This window comes from Staurois parvus, unplaced genomic scaffold (assembly GCF_062004578.1).
Source record: "Staurois parvus isolate SC_StPar_1 unplaced genomic scaffold, SC_StPar_1.0 ptg000929l, whole genome shotgun sequence".
Taxonomy (NCBI): domain Eukaryota; kingdom Metazoa; phylum Chordata; class Amphibia; order Anura; family Ranidae; genus Staurois; species Staurois parvus.
This window is the reverse complement of record NW_028318725.1, coordinates 685,645-709,239: the sequence shown is the minus strand read 5'-3', so window position 1 is coordinate 709,239 and position 23,595 is coordinate 685,645. Positions and strand designations below refer to the sequence as shown.

General features: G+C 38.0%; 1 protein-coding gene across 1 annotated transcript in view; it reads left to right on the top strand.

Annotated features, from left to right (window-relative positions):
• The window catches only part of RFX3 (regulatory factor X3), a 286,275-nt gene that overhangs the window by 137,165 nt on the left and 125,515 nt on the right, over positions 1–23,595 (top strand). The window contains exon 3 of the mRNA XM_089656696.1: positions 467–564. Coding sequence (XP_089512822.1) covers positions 467–564 — 98 coding nt within the window. The remainder of the gene's footprint in view (positions 1–466; positions 565–23,595) is intronic.

Genomic DNA, 23,595 nt, shown 5'->3' with positions numbered 1-23,595 from the left:
GCTAAAGAGTAGATTCGCTACTTTCCCTGCTAAAGAGTAGATTTGCTACTTTCCCTGCTACAGAGTAGATTCGCTACTTTCCCTGCTACAGAGTAGATTCGCTACTTTCCCTGCTACAGAGTAGATTCGCTACTTTCCCTGCTACAGAGTAGATTCGCTGCTTTCCCTGCTACAGAGTAGATTCGCTGCTTTCCCTGCTACAGAGTAGATTCACTACTTTCCCTGCTAAAGAGTAGATTCGCTACTTTCCCTGCTAAAGAGTAAATTCGCTGCTTTCACTGCTAAGGAGTAGAGTCACTAAAACTAGACAAGTTCCTAATAGGAAATTATTTAACTAAATCAAAGACTTACAATTAAGGGTTTACATTAAGTAACAAAGCTTCCAAAAGTAAAAAGTACTCCTTTTTAAACTGGCAAATATGTCATTTTCCAGGTTTTAATTAACAATATGGTTGTACCATTTCAGGTGCAGCAGGTACAGACTGTTCAGCAGGTGCAACACGTCTATCCAGCACAGGTACAATATGTCGAAGGAAGTGACGCTGTCTACACAAATGGAGCAATGTAAGTTTTTAGGTCTTCTATTTAAGTTTTTTGTCAAGTTTTTATTGTAATGCTCACCTTTGAGTATCAGTCCATACCCAAAACATAGGTGAAAGCCATTGAGCAATTATTAATACAGTACAGGAACAACATTATGATGATCTTAACCTTTAAGCAGATACTAGAAAATTTCATAGACTCTGTAAACTTCTTATATAACTTTTTTGCATCAAGAAATTATAAATGCTAAAACAATACACTGCATATGTCTTATGATAAAATAGTAGCATCTATTTTAAAACACTGAACAGATCAAAGTAGATATTGAGAAGGTAAGCAAAACTTATTTAATCTATTTTCTTCCCAGTCTAGAATGGTTCCAATTACCTGTCTCAGACAAAGCAGAAGTGTTGCTAATCTCTTGCTCTTTAGAGCCGGTTGACACTCGCTTTTGTTTCTCAAGCATTTTTACATAATTGGCAATGCACTTAATTTAAAGCACATTGCATGCAACAGGGTATCCGCACTTCATTATTGGGCTGACAAAAGTACTGCATGCTGCTGGTATATTTGGGTGCTATGTCTGGAAGTAATAAGCGTTATGAGAGGATGTTTTTTCATAGTGGATTGCATTTCACCACAATTTCCAGTGTATAGATGTGAACCTAGTTTCCATTAACTTACTGCCCTTGAGTATGGGCAGTCTGGCAGGTGTTTGTTTTTTGTTTTTTTATATATAGAGAGATTTATTCTCTGTTCCAAGTTATTCAGACATGGTGAAAGGTGGAGGTCAGGGATACACTTAAGACAGAAATTGATGATAAATATGCAAGCCCCATTGATGGTAAATATGCAAGTTACCTTGAAGTTATGCTGACCCCCTGGCTTTGAGTGATCGATTAAGACCAAGTGTACAGATCATGAAAGTCATAAAAAGTCATTCTTTCATATACTCGTGCCAGGTCAGTGATGCAAAGTATTTACGCAAAAGGGTCTTTATGAAGCAATGACAGCCTGCACGTTTCTCTCATAACAGGCTTCCCTTATTAGTTTCAGTTGTGGTCATTTAATATCCTTTAGTGACCAAAAGGCCTTTTATATTGTCTGCATGCTGTTACATCAGAGTAGATGTTTAGCACAACTAAAGCTGGCTGCATACATTGAAGTCTAATGAATCAATACAATACTTTTTTATTTTTTTTGTTGTATTTAATGAGCAGTGCAATGTAATTAGATTTAGGAGATTACATTAATGTGATAACTAAGAACTACCAGATTAAAAGTAAAGGGTGTATTTAAAGAGAAGTATGGGTTAACTAAAATTAAAAATCATACCTATGTGGAATGCAGCATCTATCTGTTGCTGCATCTGTCCCCCGCCAGCTCTAAGACTGAAAACTGAGTGATCAAAGACCGCTGATCACTCATTTCTCAGTATTATGTGGACAGAGAGCTGTGACTGTCAATCAGTGGCTTTCTGCTCTGCCCCTCCAGCGCTCACTAGAGTGCCAGACTGTGGAGGGGCGGCAGCAGCTGAAAATGGGTTTCAGGAGTGCAGAACGAACTGCACTCTTGTGATCCCTTGAGAAGTATAGCCAAAAGAACTTTAGCTATACTTCTATCAAAAAATTGCATAGCAATTTGCATAGTGAAAGTGCATATAACAAATTTCTATAATACAGTTCAGTCTAGTGGACAGATGTGGTATTTTTCATGTGTGTGGTATGTGGTATTTTTAACTCAATGAAAAACATTTTTCCAGCACAAGAAATAGCATAACAGTTTTGTGCCACCAGTGGCACAGAACAAATATGCAGGCACTTTCAGTGGGTGACTTTCTATGCATTGTTTTTGTATAAATACACTCCTTAATGTGTATTTTGGTAAAAGATAAAAACTAAAGAAGTTTTGTACTTTAAGTAAAGATTCACTATGGACAAAACTGCTGTCTCAGTACTGAGTGGTTGATGAGAAGCTACCCAATACTGTTCAAATGCTTTAACCATTACAATCATTAGATATTATTATGTGCTCTAGATAGATTCTCTATAATAGAGACACAACAATAAAGTGTGAAGTTCAGACTGGTTTTATGATTCACCTTGGGTCCAAAAGCATGCATACTTTATTGTGAATGCTGCTGCTAGACTTATACACCTTACCAGCCGATCAGTGACTGCTTCCCCTCTCTGCCAATCCCTTCACTAGCTTCCACTAGTCCAAAATTCAAAATACTAACCACAACATGTAAAGCCATCCATAACAACGTACAAAGCCATCCACAACAGATATCATCCAAATTGTCTGCTCCTCCCAAGACATCTTGCTTTTTTAGCTCCCTTGTCATCTCCTTCCATGCTCACCTCCAGGACTTCTCCTGAACCTCTCCCATCCTCTGGAATGACCTAACCCTATATGTCCGATCAGCCCCTACCCTGTCCATCTTAGGCGATCTTTGAAAACTCACTTATTCAGGGAAGCCTACCCCATCTCTGCCTAAGAACTGTACTTGGGTCACCTCCATCAGATCATCCTGTGTTATAATAATATTAAATTTAGGGGAGTGAAACTGGGTGAATCAGTGACTGCGGAGGACTTAAGTGTTCTGGTAGATCATAAATCTGATAACGATATGCACATCCAGTCTGCAGCTTTTAAAAACCAGCTAGATGCTTTCTTCTACTACAAGGTGTAGAGGTGTTGACAAGAACCTCATAAATGAGGAAAGATTAACTGCACTGCATTTATTCAACATTAGGAAGTTTATGAGGGGACAGTATCACCCTGTTTAAGCATATAAATGTTACAAATAGCAAACTCAATGGACTGTTACTCACTTTAGAGCTAAAGTGTAGTGTACACATATAAAACCTTCTTTGCTGTTGTGCAATTATCTAATTTAATCATTTTATTTTTCAAAAAATATGTCTTTTCAGACTAAGTGACATCACTTGGTGGGAGTCTGGTGGGAGGGGAATTCTGCTTCTGATCTTTTTCATAATTATTAAACGTTCACTCCGGGGATCCCTGTAGACATACCTGCTCCTCCCAGCTGGCCACTTGGTGGTGCAGACTTGGCTTTGCACTATGCGGATTGGTTGCTTAATCATGTGCATCTACAAGGATGCCAGAAGTGTGTTGTTTCATAATACTCTCAGAAATAAAATGATTTATGTCAATGAAAGCTAATTACCGTGAGAGTGTAATCATACAAAATGGATCTGGGGTAGAAGTGATTAATTTGCCAAATCTCAGAATAGGGGTACACATACCCACGCACAATAAAAAACAATGGAAAGCCAAATTATCTAATCATATAGTTTGGATTTTCTATGTATACAAAATAGGGGTCTTATATGTTACAATAGATAGATAGAGATCAGACCGGAAATACCAAATATTCCTCCCAAATGTGTCGGAAAATTGATTATCTCCGCCTAACATAAAAAAGACACCATAATCGGAGGACTATTCCAGTAACTCCAGACTGGTGACTACCAACACTATTTAAGAGTGGAAAAATTACTCACCAGATCTTGTCAGAAAGGGTAAGACATGATTGATCCATCTGAATCCACCCATTATTGAAAAAGGCAATTATCACCATAGGTCCCTAACTGGAATCTATTTCCGGCAAGCTGACTCTAAAGGGGAGGGTGGGAATTAGTCTTCTAGTTCTAATTGCTATATCTCATGAGCTACCCCAACCTTATAACTAGTGTTGCCTTTTTCCAAAATGCACATTGGATGAGCATCCCAGTAAACACACATTCCCTATGGGTACCATGAAAGTAGGTAGACCTGTTTGATCTCCATCCTATAAAATATATAAATAAAAGTTCTCAAAAAGGTGCTCCCAAATCAAAAAGACAAAAATTAAATCAAACTCAACATGTTTTGCTCCTATAATGGAGCTCCCTCAGGAGTATTAAATCATAATTCAGTAGTGGACCCTACTGTGTGTTTTACAAAAGCACATGGAAGAAAAAATGCCTTGTATGTGTGGGCCTTCTATTTATAATATCCAAGGACCAAGATGGTCGCTATGTCCAATGACGTGATTGCATCATCCCGTTATGTCTGTTTGTCTTGACGTCATCACATGCTGACGTCGTGCATGCGCAGTATCGCTTTGCAGCGCAATCTTGTGGCAGCAGAGTAAATATTACAGCACTGAATGCAATCCCAATATAGGCACACTGTATCACAGTTTACTACATTCAATTACAATAATGGTATATATGCAAGAATCCTATTGCATAAGTATATAACACAAGTGTAAATTCACCTATAAAATACTGCTCTGCCCACCCATTTTTGTCATATCGCAACTGAAAAGTCAACCCCAAAATAATACATTTTATATACAAGGAGGCATTCAGGCGCATGTAGGTACACAATCAACACACAAAAGGCAGGAAGGTGAAACCCTCATTTAACCATTTCAAGTCCAGACACTTTCACCCCCTTTCAGTTCAGGCCAATTTTCAGCTTTCAGCACTATCACATAATTACTCAGTCATGCAACACTGTACCCATATGAAATTTTTATCCTTTTTTGAGACAGATAGCTTTATTTTGGTGGTATTTGATCACCACTGGGTTTTTTATTTTTTGCTATATAAATGAAAAAATACAGAAAAATTTAGAAAAAAAAATTTTTTTGCTTAGTTTTTGCTATAAAAGTTTGTAAATAATTTTTATTCATAAATTTAGGCCAAAATGTATTCCGCTACATTTTGGGGTACAAATAACCCAAAACAGTGTATATTATTTAATTTGAAAGCTATAGAGTCTACAAACTATCGGATATATATTTGAAAATTGATCAGTTGAGATCCTAAAATGCCAGACGCTGGTGTGGCATATGGCTGTGATCAGGACGCTGGTATGGGGTATGGTGTTGATCTGGATATTAGCATGAGGTATGGTGGTGATCAGGACGCTGGTATGGTAGTAGCCAGGATGCTGTTATGGGGTATGGGGGTGCTCAGGATGCTGGTATGGGGTATGGCTGTGCTCAGGATGCTGGTATAGTGTATGACGGTGATCAAAATGCTGGTATGGGGTATGGCAGTGATCAGAACGCTGGTATGGTGGTAATCAGGGTGATGGTATGGGGTATGGTGTAGATCAGGATGCTGGTATGGTATATGGAGTGGTCAGGATGCTGGTATGGGGTATGGCGGTGATTAGGATGCTGGTATGGCGATGATCTGAGTGCTGGTATGGTGTTTGGAGGTGATCAGGGTGCTGGTATGACAGTGATCAGAACATTGGTATGGCGTATGGGGGTGTTTTGTGCACACTGGGACAGGTGACAGGGCCTCCCTGCATTACTTTATTTGTTATTGTAGGGCAGTGATCAGGGACACTGGGGCACTAAACTTGGGCACTGGGATGGCTGGCACTAGAGTGTGGGAGTGTGCAAGCAGCCTGACCGGCTGCTGTACACTCACACTACAGGATCGCTTCTCTCTCCTTTCACACTGAGAGCAGAGAAAACCAATCCTTATTTTCAGTTTCTAGTGTTTACTATGTGAGTGCTATGATTGGTCACAGCAGTCACATGGTAAAACACCACATTATTGCCTGAGCCATGCAGGAGCCATTGATGTGGGCTGACAAACAGGAACGTTAGCCCGCATTGGCACTGCTTCCTGTCTGCCATCTATGTAGAATGTAAGTAAAATCTTATCCAGATCTTCTTTCCTTGGGCCAAGTTTTGCTTGTTGTACTACCCGAAAAGCCAAACATTCTGGTTTTCCTTTGCTTTTCCAAATACAGTTGCAAGAAAAAGTATGTGAACCCCTTGGGATTACGTGGAGTTTTGTAGTAGTGCCTATATTTCCTTCCTTATCCCTGGTGATGTTCAATTCTAAGAAGTTAATACTATCCTTATGGATTTCACTATTAAAGAACATACCAATGTAATTGTTAATTAAGTGTTCTCACAAAATCATGGAAGGTTTCATCTGAGCCCTGACACAAAATGAAGACATCATCTGAACCTAGCTCTGAGTAATATTCTGGATGTATAGATCTCCATATTGTCAGTGAACACAACTGTTTTTTCCCACCAGCCCAAGAATAGATTGACGTATGTGGGAGCACATTTAGTACCCATCGTGGTACCCCTCTGCTGTTTGTATATCTTGCCATCAAATAAATAAATTATGTTCAAGAACAAACCACAGCAATTGCAATATGAATCTAGTATGTGATTGAAAGATGATAGCACAATTTTGTAAAAAATACTTGCAGGTGCACAATACAATGTAACTGTATAAAGTTTCCTAATCTAAGCTCACCAACTAGACCTCATCCATTATAACAATTCCTTCCAATCTGTTTATGAAATCACGCATAATATATATATATATATATATATATATATATATATATATATATATATAAAGATAATTCTTATACATATGGTCTTAAAACAAAATCCATATATTTGCTGGCATTTTCTGTAAGTTTTTGATTGCCAGAGACTATCGGTCTCCCAGGTGGTTGGGTCTGATGTTTATGTATTTTTGGTAGTGCATAAAAAGTGGCAAGCGTGGGATGGTAATATTGATGAATTCAAATTCCTCTTTGGATAGAATTTTCTGTTATTTAGCCTCTTCCAAAATGTGTTTTAGAGTAGCCAGATATTCATGACTGGGATCTGTGGATAAAACCACATAATTCTCCTCTTTACTCAGAATATCATACCACATTTTGAGCTAGGAGTTTCTATTCATCAACACTATATTACCCCCTTGTCTGCGGGTTTAATAATAAGTTCTTGATTATTCCTTAATTCTTGCATTGCCTGCCATTCAGGATACGTTAGATTGTGAGACCTTTTTCTTTTGTTTTGATGTATTTTAATACTGAGGGAGGTTAGTTCATGTTCCACTAGATTTACAAACAATTGTATGTGAGTACCCTGTGGAATAGGGGGTGTAGAATTGGACCTAGCTTTTAATGATGTAAATGGTCCCTCAATTCCCACATCTCTCCCCTCACTCTCATTATGTAATGATTCCAAAAGTCTCAATATCCCTTGATGTCTTTATCTGTGGTACCTGTGCTGGTCTGCTCTTGAATTCTTTCCTCAAGGCAAGTTTCCTAGCAGAAAGGTTACTCTCCTTGACCCACTCAAAAAGATCAAAACCATGACTGGGAACGAAGGACAACCACCTTGAATACAGCAATGTGATCTGATGATAGTTGTACGTCTTCTGGTTCCTGTATATCCTCATTGATCTCGGTTTCTGAGTTGTTGTATGGGGCTTCCTAAAAAATCTCCCTGACTATTGTGTGAGAAATGATGAGGTCTACCTCATCTACCAGCAAGAGAGAATGTCACTAGCACACAAAGGATCACCAATATGGGTCCAAAAGTTTGAATGAACGATCACATAGTTACAGCAGGGCAACATTTCGTAGTCTCGCAGGACCCCTTTATCAGGCATGTGACCTGGTATATGACATCAGGCATACGGTCACATGCCTGATGAAGGGGTCCTGCGAGATTCCAAAACATTGCCTTGCTTTAACTATGTGATCGTTCAATAAATCTTTTGGACCCATATTGGTGATCCTCGGTGTGCTGGTGACATTCTCCCTTGCTGATTCTGTTCAGTTCCAGCCGACGGTTGCTGCAGCACCCACATATACACACAGCCATTTTTAACACAGGAACGTGTGCGTTTGGATTGTACACTTGTACCTCATCTACCATTCCCCCTACCTTGAGTGCCTCTAAATTTTTTACATCATTTTGTCTATCACTCTCACCATCTGAAGTTTAACTATCTGACTCTCTGGATGCTGCAGAATCAATGTCTGTGGGCTGAATGAAAAAAAGAGAAGAAATCTCTGAATATTCTGCTCTGCACCCACCCACTTCTAATGTTGGGCATACATGAAATGTTCTTTTTTTTTTTTTCATTCAGCCTGTGTTCAGAACAGATTCCTCTATTCACATTGATCGATGTGGATGAAGAAATATCTGCCAAAAGTATAAAAAAATATATATGCCAAAGCATAGGAGCAATCCACCCACTGACCACCCCAGGCCCCCATGCTTGGACATACATGTGTTTTGTTTTTTTTGTTTGTTTTTTTTTTTTTTTTTAACTGCAGATAAGAAATCTCATTCACCAGTGCTGCACACACTGATGTATATTCTGAGAGCACACCCTGTTTCTGTCAGAATAAACAGATCAGTGCTGCAGCTGAATTTCGTTCCTGCAGAAAACAACGATTACTGTTATATTGTTACTGTTTTGTTGTTAACCATTGTTTTCTTTGCAGGAATTCCATTTCTCAGGCTGTCCCATCCCATCCCATCAGGGAACCTGAGAATGCAGCCATTTTCTATCTCTAATTGCTATATCTCATGAGCTACCCTAAACTCATAACTAGTGTTGTATTTTTCTAAAATGCACATTGAATGAGCATCTCAGTAAACACACATTCCCTATGAGTACCAAGGAGGTAGGTAGAGCTATTTGATCACCATCCTATAAAATATATAAATAAAAGTTCTCAAAAAGGTGCTCCCAAATCAAAAAGACAAAAATGAAATCAAACTCAACATGTTTCGTTCCTATACTGGAGCTTCGTAAAAACCCATAAAAAAAAAGAAGGCAATGCAACAATTAAGGAATAATCAAGAACTCCTACCTCAAAATGTGTTCTGATATCTTGAGTAAAGAGGAGAATTATGTGGTTTTTTAAATATCTGACTACTCTGAACACACATTTTGGAAGAGGCTAAATCACAGAAAATTCCTTCCAAAGAGGAATTTGAGTTAACTACCATCCAATGCTTGCCACTTTTTATTATTATACAGTATTTATATAGCGCCAAAGGGTTTGCTCAGCGCTGTTTTATGCACTACCAAAAATACATAAACATCAGACCCAACCATCTGGGAGACCGATTAGTCTCTTGCAATCATAAACGTAAAGAAAATGCCAGAAAATATATAGATTTTGTTTTAAGACCATACAGTATCTTACAGGAGTGAGTACACACCTCACATTTATGTAAATATTTTATTATATCTTTTCATGTGACAAGTCAATCAGTGTAGCTTAAAGTGTGGTTGCCATCATCCCTATTTTCATACAAAGAGAATATTAACCTTACATTTTTGTGGGATTTTTAGAGCAACCTTGAAACATATACAAAATGTAACTTGTTAAAAAAAATCAACATTTTATTTTAGCAAAAAATTGATTTTGTTTTGACACATTGAAGTATATCAGATAGGTAGTGCATATTTGACCAATATCAAAAGCAATGGTTTATAACAAAGCATTTACTACACAGTTTTGTGGTTTATACAGTATGTATCCAGTGGTATGCCTCAAAAGCTGCTTTCTATTTTGCAAGCTGCAGTTTGACTGCAGATATATATTCAGCTTGGGAACAAACGCATTTCAAATACATTAGTACAGAGCCTTCTTCAGGGAAAGGATACCACTCTAACAATAATTATCAATGAATCAAAAATTGATGCACATCCTTACAATTAAACAACAATAAATTAGCCATATGGAATGCATAACTTACATAACCACCAAAAACAGGTAAAAGGCAATGCTTCACTATGTTTAGAAGGCTAATTTCTTCCATTGCTGAGGCCATCAATGACGTGCAAGGACCACTGGTGCTGCATCACAAACACCGTCATAATAAGATATAGATATATAGATATATATATATGTGTGTGTGTGTGTGTGTGTGTGTGTGTGTGTGTGTGTGTGTGTGTGTGTGATGCTATATATAGTATGATATCTTAGAAATACAGCCAAATATCAAATAAATAAATTGTGAGATTATGAAGATCATAATAGTGTGTGTAATTTTACTAGACACATAAGTTAGGGGAAAAAAACCCAAGATGGATTATATATTTCCCCATAGTAGATGTTATAGTCTATAAAAGCAGTAGGAAATGTATATTTAGATGTATCGGCTATATAATTTGAAAACTATTTTTAAAAAATAAAATGAATATCAAAATAATTACTAACATTTAACTGACCATAAACTATGTGGCAATGTAATAGTGTTCAAGTTGAGCTTGGTTTTGCTGTTCAGACCACAACCTTCCAGGGGGGTCAACGCCGGGCACAATAAATGTGATTCCTCCCAGAGTAAGGTTATATAGCAAAGGCTGTATATAATAGTGCTAAAAGTGGCCTTTTATAGGGTCCAAAATGGGTGTAATGCATGGACTTCCTCCCATATGCGGAATAAATCCGCTGGAGAGGAAAACGGTGCCCATTATGTGGTCCCCGGCATTCATCTCAATTGCGCAGGCATGAAAGCGCCATGCGCATTGACGTCATATCCGACTCCAGAATTACATATTTCTGGAGACTGGACAAGGCGTCATGTTGGAGACCGACACAGAAATATTGCGGACTGCACAGAAGTGCATGAGAAACAGGGGAAAAGAGTACCTTACCTCACTGCTGTCTATGGCCACAAATACAGGTCCCCCAGAAATTTAGGGGACCCTTTCTGTGCCGGGCACATCAGTATAAGACCGCCCCGCCAGGAGAAGAAAGAGCCAGCCTTCACAGCGAAAGCATGTACATTACATTTGAAAAAGTTGCTACATAATATGGACAGCAAAACATAACTTAATCAAAAAGAAAAAAAGCATATACAAAAAATGAATGACATTAACAAGAAAATCCCTGCAGCACAAAATAGAACAGGAAAATTCCTTGATTGGGAGGAAGTAGAGCATTCAATGGGAGGACGCATTGAGGACAGTATCAATCTGTGTTACCAGAAGCAAAGCCCTCTAAAAAGGGTCTATGCACTTCCCGGATTCGGAGCTTTCGGATTCATTTAAGCCGGGATGGCGAGTGGCATCAAGGCACCTAATCCAGCGCATTTCTTGCTGTAATAGTATCTGGTTCCAGTCGCCCCCTCTAATAGGAATATGTATTCTGTCTAGAGCTGAAAAGATCACTTTGGGCATTTTGTATTTGACATTTAGCAACGTGTCTTCCCAAAGGTACATAAAGATTACCTATTCTCATAGCATGAACATGTTTGTAGATACATTTCCAAAATTTTTGGCGTGTTTTACCTGCAGAAAAAGATTCACATTCACAAGACATAAGATAAACTACTCCTTTTGTCTGACAGTTTACAAAATGTTTAGAGATAAATTTATCTTCAATCGGTAGGATAAATTGTTTCTGATTGCTAAGTAAGGAACAGTATTCACATTCTCCACAAGGGAAAGTGCCAACATATTTGCATGGAGCACATCTCTGATCTCCTTTATATTCACTTTGTACAAAAAAGTCCTTTAGAGATCCTGCCCTTCTATAGGTAATGGAAGGATTCTTACTCCCCAATTTACCAATCTTCTGCCAAGACTGTCCAGTGTTTTTGTAATATTTTTCATTAGAGAATTTTAGAATGAATCTGACCTCTTCTTTATCAGCCTGTTTCTGACATTTAGAACTAAATAAAAGACTGTGCCTGTCCAAATTCTTTTCAGGATTAAAGGCCTTTTTTAGGCCTGTTTTTTTTATAACCTCATGTTAAAAATTGTCTAATGAGCTCATTAGCCTCTCTGAAACACACTATCGTTTGTACAATTTCATTTAATACGTAAAAATTTACTTTATGGGATAGATTTCTTTAATGGCTCTGGGTGAAAACTATCAGCATGCCAGCAGTTTCTTGTCTGAAGAGACTACTCTCGAGATGTCCCCCTATTGTCTTAGAGATATTGATGTCCAAAAAATTCATTTTCTCTTGATGGTAAGTCATAGTGAAAAAAAGATTTGAATCATTATGATTCATTATCTCAAGACATTTTTTCAACAGTATTTCAGGACCATCCCAGATAAAGAATATATCATCTATATATCTTTGCCAGATGATAATATGTTGTGTGAACTCAGAGAGAGACTGACTAGACAGAAAATCCTGCTCCCACACCCCCAGGTACAAGTTGGCATAAGAGGGAGCACAACAGGTCCCCATAGCCACACCTTGCACCTGGAGGTAGTGGGAGCCTTTAAACAAAAAAAATTGTGATTCAAAATATAGTCAAGTATAGTCAAAATTAATTAATTGAATCTCCATTCATGTACTCCACATTGTTGCAGACCGTTGTTTGACCACTTCCAATTCCTTTATTATGTGTAATACAGTTATAGAGATTACTCATCAACTGTTAATAAGTAGGCTGATTGAGGTACATCGAGATTTTCAATAATTTTTAAAAGGTGGATAGAATCTTTTTGTAAGATGCTAAGCTTACAACATGAGGTTTAAGATAGTGGTGTATCACTTGACTGATACCTTCTGAGATGCAACCATTTCCTGAGATATTGGGTCTAACAGGAGGATTATAAATGTCTTTGTGAATCTTGGGAAGTGCATAGAATGTTGGCATCCTAGGGTGCCTAGTTCTAATGTATTCCCATAAATCTTTTTGAATGACTTCATTTCTATGCTCTAGATCCACTAGTTCATAAAACTGTAGGTTAAATTAATTTACCAATGCGACAGAAATTTTCCTGTAGCATGTTTTGTTTTTAACAATTTTTAAACACATATTTTCATACATAAGATTGTCCATATGGACAATATTCCCTCCCTTATCAGAAGGTTTAATAGTTATTTTTGTATTAGCTGATAGTGACCTCACTGCAGTTTTTTCAGCTGCGCTCAGATTATTTAAAGATTCAATCTTCTTAGTGACCTGATGTACAAATAGGGCAATAGTTTGATTTTGACCAAGTGATGGAAAGATATGAGATCTCTTGCGGAAATTCATATCCTGTGCTTGTGTATTCTCATTTTTGCTACAACAAATTTTCAGTGTCCCAACCATCAGTCTGATTATTGGATTAATTTTCCTCTAATAATAGAGTTAGGTCTCTCAATGCTTTAAAGTCTGCTGTTGTAAGATTAGTCTCAATATTTTCAATTTGATGAGTGTGTTTAACATATAGACTTTTAAAAAATAATTTGCGTGCAAAAAGATTAATATCTTTAATTATTTCAAATTCATCCATTCTTTTATTGGGACAAAAAGTCCCAATGTTAATACTTTCTCCTCTTCTCTTGAAAGTGTGTATGATGAAAGATTGATGATATTCAATCCTCCTTTTGTGTCATCTTGTGTATGGTTCTATCCCTTTGCCTGCTTTGGGGTGAAGTGTTCGGGTTTGGTGTGTCTAAAAAAAGCCTCTTTTTTTTGTCTTGGGGACAGCTCCCGGATCAATTTTTTGTGCATGTTCCGGAAATTTCTTAGTGAATTTGACAGTTGAATCATTCCACAAACCATTCGTTGAGGAGTGACTCCATGACCCACCACCTTTTTCCTGTTTTGAAATTTGTGCAGTTTGTGAGTCAACTACACATTTCTTAGTGCTTTGTTCCACATCCACATCACCGTGATGCTGACTGTATAGTGAACCCTTCCGCTTCTGGAAGGGGTGACCCATCTGGGGAGGAAGAGAAGAGGAAGAAGCAGACGATGAATCAGATAAATACTCATATTATTTGTCTCCTGAAACATAATCTTTGAGCTCCAGGCCATTTGTATGCTCTATTTTCACTGAAAGCGAATCTATCTCTCCAATATTTTTTATCTTTCTTTTGAAGAACCTGTTTATTAAAATTTTCCTTCAATTTTCTCTCCAAGATCATGTACTGAGTATGGGTTTTAAGTGGTGCTAGTTGTATATAAAGAGCTTCAATATCTTTATCTAATTTTTTTTTGTTTTTTACGATATTCTTCTCTTAATAATATGACATTTTTTGAACACTCATTAAGTTTATCTTCTGAACTTTTCTTTAAATCCAAACTCACATTATCTAATGTAGGAAAGATTTGGACTCTAAGCCCAATAGGATTAATGTTTTCATGGGTATATCGTTCAAAGGACTTTATATGCCAATGAAGAGAAGATTTTTTTTTCTCTAAAACTTTTTAAACTCTTAAATAAAGAGGTTAAATCTGACTCTGGCTATCAAAATGATTTTCAACAAAAAGAACAGGCAGACATGAGATTTTCCCATTCCTCTTCTTGGAATTCCCCCATTGTAAACTGCTACAGGAAAATACGCATCAAACATTTACATTTTACAGACCTAAGAAATAAATAAAAAAAGCTGTCCAAATCCACCCGATGTTACACATTGAAAAATAGTAGTAAGATGGGTGTATTAGCCACCCTGATAATGTGAAAAGTCAATCAGTATAGCTTAGGGTGTGGTTGCCATCATCCCTATTTTCATACAAAGAGAATATTAACCTTACATTTTTGTGGGATTTTTAGGGCAACCTTGAAATTTGTTAAAAAGATCAAAACTTTATTTTAGCATGTATGTATCCATTGGTATCCCTCAAAAGCTGATTTCCATCTTGCAACCTCAAGTTTGACTGCAGATATATATTCAGCCTGGGAACCAACACGTTTTGAATACATTAGTACAGATTCTTCTTCAGGGAAAGGATACCACACTATAACAATAATTATCAATGCATCAAAAATTGATGCACGCCGTTACAATTAAACAACAATAAATTAGCCATATGGAATGCATAACTTACATAACCACCAAAAACAGTTAAAAGGAAATGCTTCTCTGTGTTTAGAAGGCAAATTTCTTCCATAGCTGAGGCCATCAAATGACATGCAAGGACCACTGGTGCCGCATCACAAACACTGTCATAATAAGATATATATATATATATATATATATATGTGTGTGTGTGTGTGTGTGTGTGTGTGTACATGATGCTATATGTAGTATGATATCTTAGAAATACAGCCAAACATCAAATAAATTGTGGGATATAAAGATCATAATAGTGTGCGTCCTTTTACTAGACACATAAGTTATCGGAAAAAAACCAAGATGGATTATATTTTTCCCCGTAGTAGATGCTATTTAGTCTATAACAGCAGTAGGAAATGTATATTTAGCTGTATCGGCTATATAAGAAACAATTTATCCTACCGAATGGAGATAAATTTATCTCTAAACATTTTTATAAACTGTCAGACAAAAGGAGTAGTTTATCATATATCCATATATAGCATCATACAGATATATGTATATCTTATTATGACAGCGTTAGTGATGTGGCACCAGTGGTCCTGGCATGTCAATTGATGGCCTCAGCTATGGAAGAAATTTGCCTTCTAAACACAGTGAAGCATTTCCTTTTAACTACTATTGGTGGTTTTGTAAGTTATTTATTCCATATGGCTAATTTTATTGTTGTTTAATTGTAAGGATGTGCATCAATTTTTGATTCACTGATAACAATTATTGTTATAGAGTGGTATCCTTTCCCTTATATAGCAGTGTAAATTTGCTGTCCCCTCAATAACTTAACACACAGCCGTTAATGTCTAAACCGCTGGCAACAAAAGTGAGTACACCCCTAAGTGAAAATGTCCAAACTGGGCCCAATTAGCCATTTTCCCTTCCTGGTGTCATGTGACTCATTAGTGTTACAAAGTCTCTGGTGTGATTGGGTTGGGAAGCAGGTGTCTTAAATTTGGTGTTATCGCTCTCACTCTCTCATACTGGTCTCTGGAAGTTCAACATGGCACCTCATGGCAAAGAACTCTCTGAGGATCTGAAAAAAAGAATTGTTGCTCTACATAAAGATAGCCTAGGCTATAAGAAGATTGCCAAGACCCTGAAACTGAGCTGCAGCACAGTGGCCAAGACCATACAGCCGTTCCACTCAGAACAGAAAATCAAAAATGTAAAATTACCACAAAATTATAGGCGGGGTAGCCTAATAGTGAGCTCAAAGAATACACCCTTTTGACGGTGTGGGTGCCCACCAATTGAATTAAGTAACCATATGAGTTGTAGTTGCACAGCGCAAACTGCCAAAGTAGGTAATAACCACCCCAGAAATATAGCTCATATGTAAAACCACATATTTTTATTAATCCCATTTTGGGAGAAAAAAGTGATATCTGTAGATACAACCATTGAGCACATAATTAAAAACAGTGCAAGATAAGCAATCCGGATTGCAACATGTAAATTACAGTGGTAATCACATTGGACTGGTATGTGATTTTGTACAGTGCTGAAACGTTTTATGTGAAACTATAATAAAGCATATGGATCATGACTATAGTCAGATAACGAAATGGCTATGCATATTGACTACTGAAAATTGCAATTTGTATGACTAAGCACATGTCATGATATAATGGTTGCTCTGATACATGGGAACATCAGATTAAGATTCAATGGCTATAGATGAAGGTTGATGAAATATCCAGTATTGGGATACGATGGGATATAATCATGGAATTATACAGTGTTTGAAATAACAAGGGACAGTATGAAACCATTTCAAAGACTTGAAAGCAGTGTTGTATACATCAAATAATATATCATTGAGACGTATAATGTTATCCCATGTGTAGATATTGCTCCAAACAGGCCGAATACAGAGCATGAAGTACAGCTGGTAGATAGTAGGTAAACTTCAGGTGAGGTGTGTAGCAGTATATAATGATGGTTGGTAATACACCACACTCACCACTGTCGGATTGACGGAAAGCTGGAACAGCTCCAGATAATAGGGTTCACCGTATGCTGTAGCTCTATAGCCAAATAGTGGATGGATGATGAATAGCAAACACGGTCTCCGTCAGAATAATAATCAGACCTCATATTGTGGATTGTAAGGTATGCAATATTCCTTGCTGTAGCTTTATAGCCAAATAGTGGATGGATGATGAATAGCCAACACGGTCCCCGTCAGGATAATAATCAGACCTCATATGGTGGATTGTAAGGTATGCAATATTCCAACCAGATCGGTAAGCATGTTGAGTGGCGAAGCACACTGCTTTCAAGTCTTTGAAATAACCTGGATGCCCAGACTACATAGAGAGCAGTGGCAAGATAGTTTGGGACTTGGTGTCATCCTTTTTCTATATGGGGTACCACTTGTATGTGGACAATTTTTATTTATGCCACTATTTAGACATTTGTACAATCTTGGAATTGGCACATGTGGCACTGTGCGACCTAATGTGTGCCCACCATTAGAAGTGGGTGGATGCAGGGCAGTATATTCTAATGGTGGGCATACCACAAACGTTTTCTGGCAGAGATTTCTTCTCTTTTTTCTTTTTTTCATTCAGCCCACAGGCTGCATAAAAAAAAAAAAAAATAACATAGCATATATACCCAACAAGGACCAGCGACGTACCGGTACATCACTGGACTTTGCATGGTTATACCAGGATGATGCCTAAAGTTGTAGTCATCATCTTGGTATCATTTTTTTCAGCCGGCGATCAGCTTTCATGTAAAAGCAATCCTAATGGCTAATTAGCTGTAGGATTGCTTTTACAAGCAGCGGGAGACAATGCCCCCCCCTTCCCCTCTGCCTTCCACGGGGCAGTCCCATGCCACCGGGGGAACCTGAGAATGCAGCTGGTGTTTATGCCAGCTGACCATAGAGCTGATTGGAGACTGGAATGATGCCAATCATCTCTATAGTCTAAAAAATCGTAAGCTGCGAGCATTTCATCACTTCAGTTTTGCAGAATATAAACAGCGCCATTTGTAAATTGGGAAAGCATCTTATCACACCGATCTTGGTGAAATTAGATAATGTAAGGGCAGAGGAGATATCTAGAGTCTGATAGACCCCAGATTTCTCAAAAAAGAATATATAACAATGCCTATTGAAGTTATAGGGCACGGGTGTCAAACTGGCATCCCTCCATTTGTTGGCAAACTACAAGTCCCATGAGGCATTGCAAGATTGACAGTTACAGTCACAAAGGCAGAGACATGATGAGACTTGTAGTTTTGCAACAGCTGGAGGGCAGCCAGTTTGACATCCCTGTTATAGGGGATATTTGCATTCCCTATAATAGCATTAAAAGTGATAAAAAAAAAATATGAAAGGGACAGTGTAAAAATAATGAAAAAATCTAAATAACTTTTAAAATAAAAAAAGCACCCTCACCTGCGTGCGTGAGCATTACCCTGTGTCGGTATGGAACGTCCGATAAAGAGCAGTAATCCTAGCACTAGACCTCCTCTGTAAATCAAAAATGGTAGCTTGTAAAGGCTTTTAAAGTGTTGCCTATGGATATTAAAAATGTATGCAGTTTGTCACCATTGCACGAGGCATGTGCAGTTTTAAAGCATGTAATGTTTGGTATCTATTTTCACCCATTCACTTCCTCACTACCTATCAGTTTCAGAGGCTCTGAAATTCCAGGATAGCACAACCTCCCCCCAGTGACCCTTTTTGGAAAATAGACACCCCAGACTGTTTGCTGATAGGCATATTTAGTTAATGGAATACTTTATTTTTTTACCACAAGTTTTTGCAAATTTTTTTTTTTACATAAAGTTGTAATTTAAATGATATATTGCTCACACATGCCTTGAGTATATGCAGGATTACACTCCAAAATATATTTTGCTAATTCTCCGGAGTATGGCGATACCACATGTGCAGGACTTTTTGGAAGCCTAGCTGTATACAGAAGCTCGAAATCCAATGATCCCTTTGAAAGCCTGAAGGTGTACAATTTCCTCATTTCACTTCCTCCCTACCTATCACAGTTCCCCCCCCCCAATTATCCCTTTTTGGAAAGTAGAGACCCCAAAAAAAATGTAATAAGAGGCATGGTGAGTATTTATTTTATTTATTCTCAGAAGGTTTTGAAAAAGAAAAAAGAAAAGAAATTTTTTTTTCGTATTCTTTCTTCATTTTCCAAAAACTTGTGGTAACAAGAAATCTGCAAAATACTCACCATGTCTCTTATCAGATTGCTTGGGGTGTTTACTTTCCAAAAAAGGGTAATTTGGGGGGTTTTGCTCTATTCTGGCATTTCAGGGCCTCTGAACTGTGAGGTAGTCAGGAAATGTAATAAGGAAATAAAGCCCTTTTAAAGCCTGAAGGTGCTTATTGGATTTTGGGGTCCTGTTCTTGGCTAGACTGCCAAACAGTCTCTCACATGTGGTATCCCCATGCTTGGAGGAAGTAGCAGAATGTATTTTGGGGAGTAATTCCAGATATACCCATGGCATGTGTGAGCAATATATCATTTAAGTGACAACTGTGTTTAAAAAAAAAAAAATTTCATTTTCAAAAAACTTGTGGTAAAAAAAAAAATTCTTCTATTGACTAAACATGGCCTCTCAGCAAATAGTTTGGAGTGTCTACTTTCCAAAAAGGGGTCATTTGGGATGGGGATAATTGTTATCTTGGCATTTTATGCCCAGCAATTAGATTAGAAGCTTATGCCACTCATCACTCACTCTTCTAACCACTTGAAGACCAAGCTTTTTCTGACACTCTTTGTGCACATGAAAATTTGTATTTTTTGCTTGAAAATTACTTTGAACCCTCAACCATTATATATATATATATATATATATATATATATATATATATACACATACACACACACACAGGTGAAACTCGAAAAATTTGATTATCGTTCAAAAGTTCATTTATTTCAGCAACTTAAAAGGTGAAACTAATATATGAGAGACTCATTACATGCAAAGCAAGATAGTTCAAGCCGTGGTTTGTCATAATTGTGATGATTATGGCTTACAGCTCATGAAAACCCCAAATCCACAATCTCATAAAATTAGAATATTACATGCAATCAATAAAACAAGGATTGTGCATAGAACAATATCGGACCTCTGAAAAGTATAAGTATGCATATGTACTCAGTACTTGGTTTGGACCCCTTTTGCAGCAATTACTGCCTCAATGCGGTGTGGCATGGAAGCGATCAGCCTGTGGCACTGCTGAGGTGTTTTGGAAGACCAGGATGCTTCAATAGTGGCCTTCAGCTCTTCTGCATTTTTCGGTCTCATGTTTCTCATTTTTCTCTTGGCAATGCCCCATAGATTCTCTATGGGGTTCAGGTCAGGCGAATTTGCTGGCCAATCAAGCACAGTAATACCACGGTCATTGAACCAGGTTTTGGTGTTTTTGGCAGTGTAGGCAAGTGCCACGTCTTGCTGGAAAATGAAGTCAGCATCCCCATAAAGCTTGTCTGCGGAAGGAAGCCTGAAGTGCTGCAAAATCTCGTGGTAGACTGCTGCGTTGACCCTGGACTTAATGAAGCACAGTGGACCAACACCAGCAGATGACATGGCTCCCCAAATCAACACAGACTGTGGAAACGACCTCAAGCATTTTGCAGTGTGTACCTCTCCATTGTTCCTCCATACTTTGGGTCCTTGGTTTCCAAATGAGATGCAAAAGTTGCTCTCAACAGAAAAGAGGACTTTGGACCACTGAGCAACAGACCAGGTCTGTTTTTCTTTAGCCCAGGTAAGACGCTTCTGACGTTTGTTGTTCAGGAGCGGCTTGACGAAGAATAAATTATATAAAAAGATCCCCCTGCGCTCTTTTGTATAAAATTACAATTCAATATAATGATTGAAAATGATTAAAAAGCAGCCAGCATCCTATCCTATACCATAAGATCCAGATACCATGTACAAATAATGATGCAGCGATAAAATAACAAAATAATAAAGAATATAGAAAAAAAGAACTATAAAACAGGTCCAAAAAAAAGTGATCATATAACACACGTGATCCCAATCCCTATGGGGATATAATAAATAGTGACCCACAAGTACCCAAGATGGGACACAAGGGCCCTGATTCACTAAGATGTGAGTGTAATAGCAGAGACTGACCATTCAGGCAGACTCCGGTCAATCAATCAGTCGTCTGACCAGCGTCTAGCAAGCTCATTGACGAGCGTCTATTGACTACTTTGCTATCACTGGCACATTTTTAGGTGCAATACCGGATAAGTTCGCTAGATGGCGCACAAGCGCGGGCTTTATTTACATTGGCGTTTCATGATGGCAAAAGAATTCTTAGAATGTTATAAATACACCTGTACACCTGTATTAGAATTTTCTATTTTCTTCTATTTATTTTCTTGCTGTGTCTCCAAAATGATCAGGAAACTAATGCATTTACTAATGAATGTCATACATTCTGTACTCAAATGTTAAACATTTACACACTTATATCTCAAATAATTTATATACTTCTAATTTCCCAATATAATTATATATCTTCATTCTCTTTAATCACGTAACTATTCTATGGTAAAGACAAGTGCAGCGCTATAAATGCATGTGATCAATAATGAACGCATGTAAAAACCAAAAAGTGCAAAGAATTGCAACAATGATGTAATATTGTAAATGGTGCTAAAATAAGTTCATAGAATCATTCCTGAATAATGGAATGTCCTTGGTGTGAGAGTACCAACTCAGAGAGTGCCTATGAATGGCACGTGTGGTCTCTCCGTGACTGACAGTAGTGCATGAACTCGTGAAAGGTAAACCACCCTTGGGACTGGTCTACACTCACCAGAACAAAAGTATTAATGTGCATGGGTTATACACTCCACACATCTGGGGGTGCAGCGGTATGCTGGCAGTTATGGGTTAGTCATCCAGCTCCATCCATCCATCCATCAGGGTGGGTGCCCAAATGGTCCTGGGGAGGAATTAGCTCAGCCACAGGAGCCAGAAAGGTGCTCAATAGTGTAGTACACTGTCACAGGGGTGGATGACCTTTCACGAGTTCATGCACTACTGTTCGTGGTTATATTTATCTTGTGTAATACCATTTTACTAGTCTATATCATTTGACCAGCGCTCGCTCTATCATTTTCAAACAATGGAACTATTCTACATTATAACTCAAACTGTGTCTCCCACGGTGGTTTAGTGGTTAGAGCTCAGAACTTACAGCACTTGGGTCATGGGTTCTAATCCCAGTCATGGCTACATCCTAAAAAATGGAGATCAATTTTCTGGGTTGTGTCAGTGCCAGGAATATTGATCAATCAATTATGATTTTGCCTAATGACTAGAAAGTGGATGAATGTACTCTTCTGCCAATTAGGAAATGTGCAAGTTTCATGCCGTGTATATTTCATTGTAACATTTTTCTCTTTTAAATCTGTCTCCTTATACAACTTGACCCCCTCCCCCACCCCGCCATCACCTGTCCCATATGCAAATCTATGGATCACCGCCCCACTCTTTAACTATCTATTTACTGATCAAGTGAATGTGTCTCATTTTCTATCAGCTACAGCTCAGATCTCACATTATTATACAATTGCTGATTGTATCTCACCACTAGTCTGATTGAATTCACAATTCCTGGTCAGTCCTGTTCCCTGACCTCTAATAACCTTTAGGGCCAGTTCACACTACATGTGTTTCAGTTGCTTTTTCAGCATCACAAACGCACAGAAAGAAGGTTATATGGTTGTCAATGTCATAGTTCACATCAGCACTTGCATTTTCAGTGCATTGCAGGTGCTGTAAACAAAGTTGACCACGCTGCATTGTTTCTGCACAGAACTGTACTGGAACACATTGAAACGTCCTTGAATGTACTAAAACGCACATGTCCCTAACTACATTGAATACAAAGAAAATAGAAAAAAATAAGTGGAAGGGATATAAAAATGCAATGTAAACATGTCCAAAACGCATCCAAAATGTACTGGAACACACTAAACATGCATGCCAAAAGGGCATGAAAAAAACCCATCAGGAACACATCTAGACTGTTTCTATAGTGTGAACCAGCCCTTAGGACTTGTTCACACCATTGGTGGTGCAGAAACGCATGCAAGAACACACATTTTCCAGCACAGCAAAGAAATGCAATGCCCTATGTAGATGTGCGCAGGTACCATGATGAAAACGTTGTTGCACCTACACACGTCTATTAAAAACAGCCCCATTCACAGCCACAAATACGCATGGCACCACACTACTGTGCGGTTAGGTGCGACACACTTGGAAAATAACATAAAAATAAGCCAACATGGCTAAAACATATCTTGAAAATATGGGGACTCTGATATCCGGTGACAGTCCGTTCACGAACGAGAAGCAATTCTGCACCCCTAAAACCAACATAGAGGAAAGGGATGGTCAAATTGCTGTGCTGCTTCCAAACCACCTCT